Source organism: Rhinatrema bivittatum, chromosome 2 (genome assembly GCF_901001135.1).
Source record: "Rhinatrema bivittatum chromosome 2, aRhiBiv1.1, whole genome shotgun sequence".
Taxonomy (NCBI): Eukaryota; Metazoa; Chordata; class Amphibia; order Gymnophiona; family Rhinatrematidae; genus Rhinatrema; species Rhinatrema bivittatum.
In genome coordinates this window covers 789,264,792-789,268,071 of record NC_042616.1, presented here as the reverse complement: position 1 = coordinate 789,268,071, position 3,280 = coordinate 789,264,792, and the positions used below count along the sequence as shown (strand labels likewise).

The window sequence follows — 3,280 nt, the reverse complement described above, 5'->3', positions numbered from 1 at the left end:
AGCCCATTACTCTGTACTTTTACATGCACAGAGCCCCACGCTATTTTAGTACAGCCATTTACGTTCATGAAACGGCTTTACATGCATAAACAGCTTGGAAAATCACCCTCACAGCAACAAACTCCATTTCAACGCTCACATGGTAACCTTTCAGAAATAATGTACTTCAGTGATTCATTCCCTAAATCCGTGTTTATGAGCAGCACGTATGTGCTGTGCTTCTGCCTTGCTGGCTGCAAAAACAGGAAAGGAGCTGAGCGGGCAAGGCCCTGTTTACCAACTGGTTGTAACTGGGCAACTCAAAACATTCAGTATCTGTTTCAGCTCACTACAGAGAGTATGTGGGAAAAAAACCCAGCAGACTGAGGGCATTACAGAAATGCTTCAAGACCTAAAAAGTACTTCTTGTAAAATACTGAAAATCCCAAACGAATGTTGTTTATGGGCGATATAATTTTCTTTGATTGACATAGAAATGTGACTATGGGATATTCCTAAACTGTCCTCCATTGGGTGTTTCAGGAGTGGCATCGACTCATTGTCTCTCTTCCTCCCACCTTGGCATGGATCTCCGCTGGAAGTACCAGGCGGATCACAGCCCAAACTCTGAAAAAAAAAAGAAGGTCAAAATTGAGGGCAAAGAGCTTGGCTCCATCCCCTTGGAGGTCTTCAGTCTGGATAAACTGCAGGTGCTGGAGATGAGCCCGGAGAGGGAGAGCTGCCTCTACTTTCAGATGAAATGGCTCCCTCGTGAAATCGGGCACTTGCAGAACCTAAGTGCCCTGTACATGGACACCAACTTTCTGAAAGAGGTCCCTCCCGAGATTGGGACCTTAAAGAATCTGAAGAGACTCAGCCTCAGCAACAACTTCCTCACTTTTCTGCCCCAAGAGTTTGCCGGACTTCAGAGCTTGCAGAGCCTCCACATGGCCAATAATAGCTTTGACGCCATCCCCTCCCAGGTCTGCGAGATGAAAGATCTAACTTTTCTGGATGCCAGTGACAACAAAATAAGGATAATCCCTTCCAGCATTCAACAACTGAAAAGGTTAGAGACTCTTTCGCTGGTCTTCAACAGATTGGAGACCCTGCCAGAAGATTTATGCAGGTTGAGAAATTTGCGTTGTTTGTGGCTGGGATATAATAACTTAAGCACCCTTCCCCATAATTTTGGGGACCTGGGTAAGTTGGACTGGGGACATAATCTTTGCTCATTTAATTTTGAGGGGAATCCTTTGGTTTGTCCACCACCAGAAGTATGCAGTAGAGGTCCTGAAGAAATCAGTCGATATTTTGTTGCATGGAGAAAGGGTGCACAAGCATAGATTGCCTTGCTTACCAATATAAGCTTTTCTGATTGCTCTGAGCTGTCAGCAATTAGGCATGAGCATAAAAAAATGCATTATTGTATTGATTTTCCCTCAAAACCTACATTTTCAATGCACATAAAACATTTGCAGCTATAAAGCCGCAGCAATATAACATAATGTACTCTACCTACTCAGATTTACACACAGACAAGCAAAGCTCATAAACTGGTATAAGCTGTAAGAGAACAAACCTAATTAATGGAAACAACTTCTTTGTGTTAATCCAAGACAACCTTACAAGAATTCTCACCTTTTTTCTGTTGACATCTCAGATTCACAGCCTTCCAGTGAACTTCATGGAGGTTAATTGAATTGGCAGTACAATTTGTATGCTAGTGATAGTTTAAAATGTTTGTTGTCTTGTCAGTTCTAAGAAAACGAGGATATTTTGCAGGTTGTGATCTATTTTATTTGTACCAAAAATAAAATAAAATAAATAAATAGATTATACATTGCAGTTACTGCTCATTAACTTTAGTGTAGGGGCATTACAATCAGAGGAAGTCTTTGACTGAGTAATGAAGAAAATGTGAGAATCAGATATTTCCTATAACATTCTAAGAATCAATCAGTTCTAAATGTCTTGTATGCATTCAAGGAGATTATCGGATGTAGCTGACATTTCAAAGGAATTTGCAAGGCAAATTTTTTAGGTTTTCATTTGTTTATGAATGTATTATGTGTTTATGTATTTTTAGGACGTATTTGGCAATGCATTTTTTTGAATTGCTGTAAACTGCTTTGGGTGATCCTTTTATGGAGCAGGAATGCAGTATATAAACTCAAGATTAGATTAGATTCTGTATGTACTGTACAGTTGGCTAAAATATGTTGCTAATTTCTAAATCACACACCAGTCGGTGATGCAAGGTGTGAGGAAGGGGGTGCCTACTCCTCCATAGCCGAGACCGTCACACATGCCAGGGACTACCCTCCTGAACATTCACATTTCTTCGGTGAGACAGTGCCCAAGACGTTAGGAACACAGCACCCTGGAAGTCCTGAATGTGTTTGCTCATGCCAGATGCACTGAAGGTGCAAATGTTCAGATCATCATTCAGAAATGTGTGCTCATTAGTTGGAAAAGAAGATTTTTCAGTGTTACTGCTGAGAAACTGGTGTTGTGCCTTCTGAAATGATTAAATGTGCTTGATTTTCTTTTCTTCTGCTTCTCATTCACATTCTAATGTACGCTGTTAATGAGAAATGTTGTTTTGTTTTTGTGAGAACACAGAGCACTTGACAATAAATAAGGTGCTGCATCTCCCAGGAAGCATCACATCTATTTCCCATGAACAGAAAACACCTCTGGCAAGAAAGTTGTGCAATCTTAGATATTAGTTTGGATTCCCCTAGTTCTATCAGAAATAGTTATGTGCCCAGCTGCCAAATGACTGATTCGCAAGCAGTAATGATTTCCTAACACCGACAGGAGTTTGTATTGTCACTCCCCAAAAAAGGATCTTTTGAAAGAATGATTATGGGGCGTAAGATAAGACAGCCTCATTACAATGTCTAACTCTTGAATGTACACTTGAGGAGAGGGGAGGTGCGGGGGGGGGGGAGGTCACCCTTCTCCTCCTCTTCCTCCTCCAAATTCCATCTCACCAGATCCTGAAAATAAAGTTGTAACTTGGACCAAACCATATACCTCCTCTTGACATACTTGATGTGTCTCTCCTTCCCCTCCCAAAAATTCTAATTCCCCCCAAGTAATTGCTGTAATCCTTTTTAAGCCAGCCTCACCCTGACTCCGATTGTGCCCTTTGTTTATAAACATGGGCCACTAGGAACTGCCAACATGGAGAACAGTGTACATGAATTGGGCAGGACTGAACAGCAACAAGACAACCCTGGAGCTAGGAGGAACAGCTTTGCTTGCAAGCATGAGGCTTAGAGGAATGAAACAG

At 41.5% G+C, this 3,280-nt stretch overlaps 1 protein-coding gene across 1 annotated transcript; it reads left to right on the top strand.

Annotated features, from left to right (window-relative positions):
• The first annotated feature begins 329 nt into the window (after window positions 1–329).
• LOC115085738 (leucine-rich repeat protein lrrA-like) lies at window positions 330–2,532 on the top strand. Its single transcript, XM_029592070.1, has one exon. It carries the CDS (start codon window positions 564–566, stop codon window positions 1,323–1,325), a length of 762 nt encoding a protein of 253 aa, XP_029447930.1. The 5' UTR covers window positions 330–563; the 3' UTR covers window positions 1,326–2,532.
• Window positions 2,533–3,280: the final 748 nt, after the last annotated feature.

What these genes read in the sequence shown, in the direction of transcription:
- LOC115085738 (XM_029592070.1), top strand. Translation starts at nt 564, where the DNA reads ATGGATCTCCGCTGGAAGTACCAGGCGGATCACAGCCCAAACTCTGAA.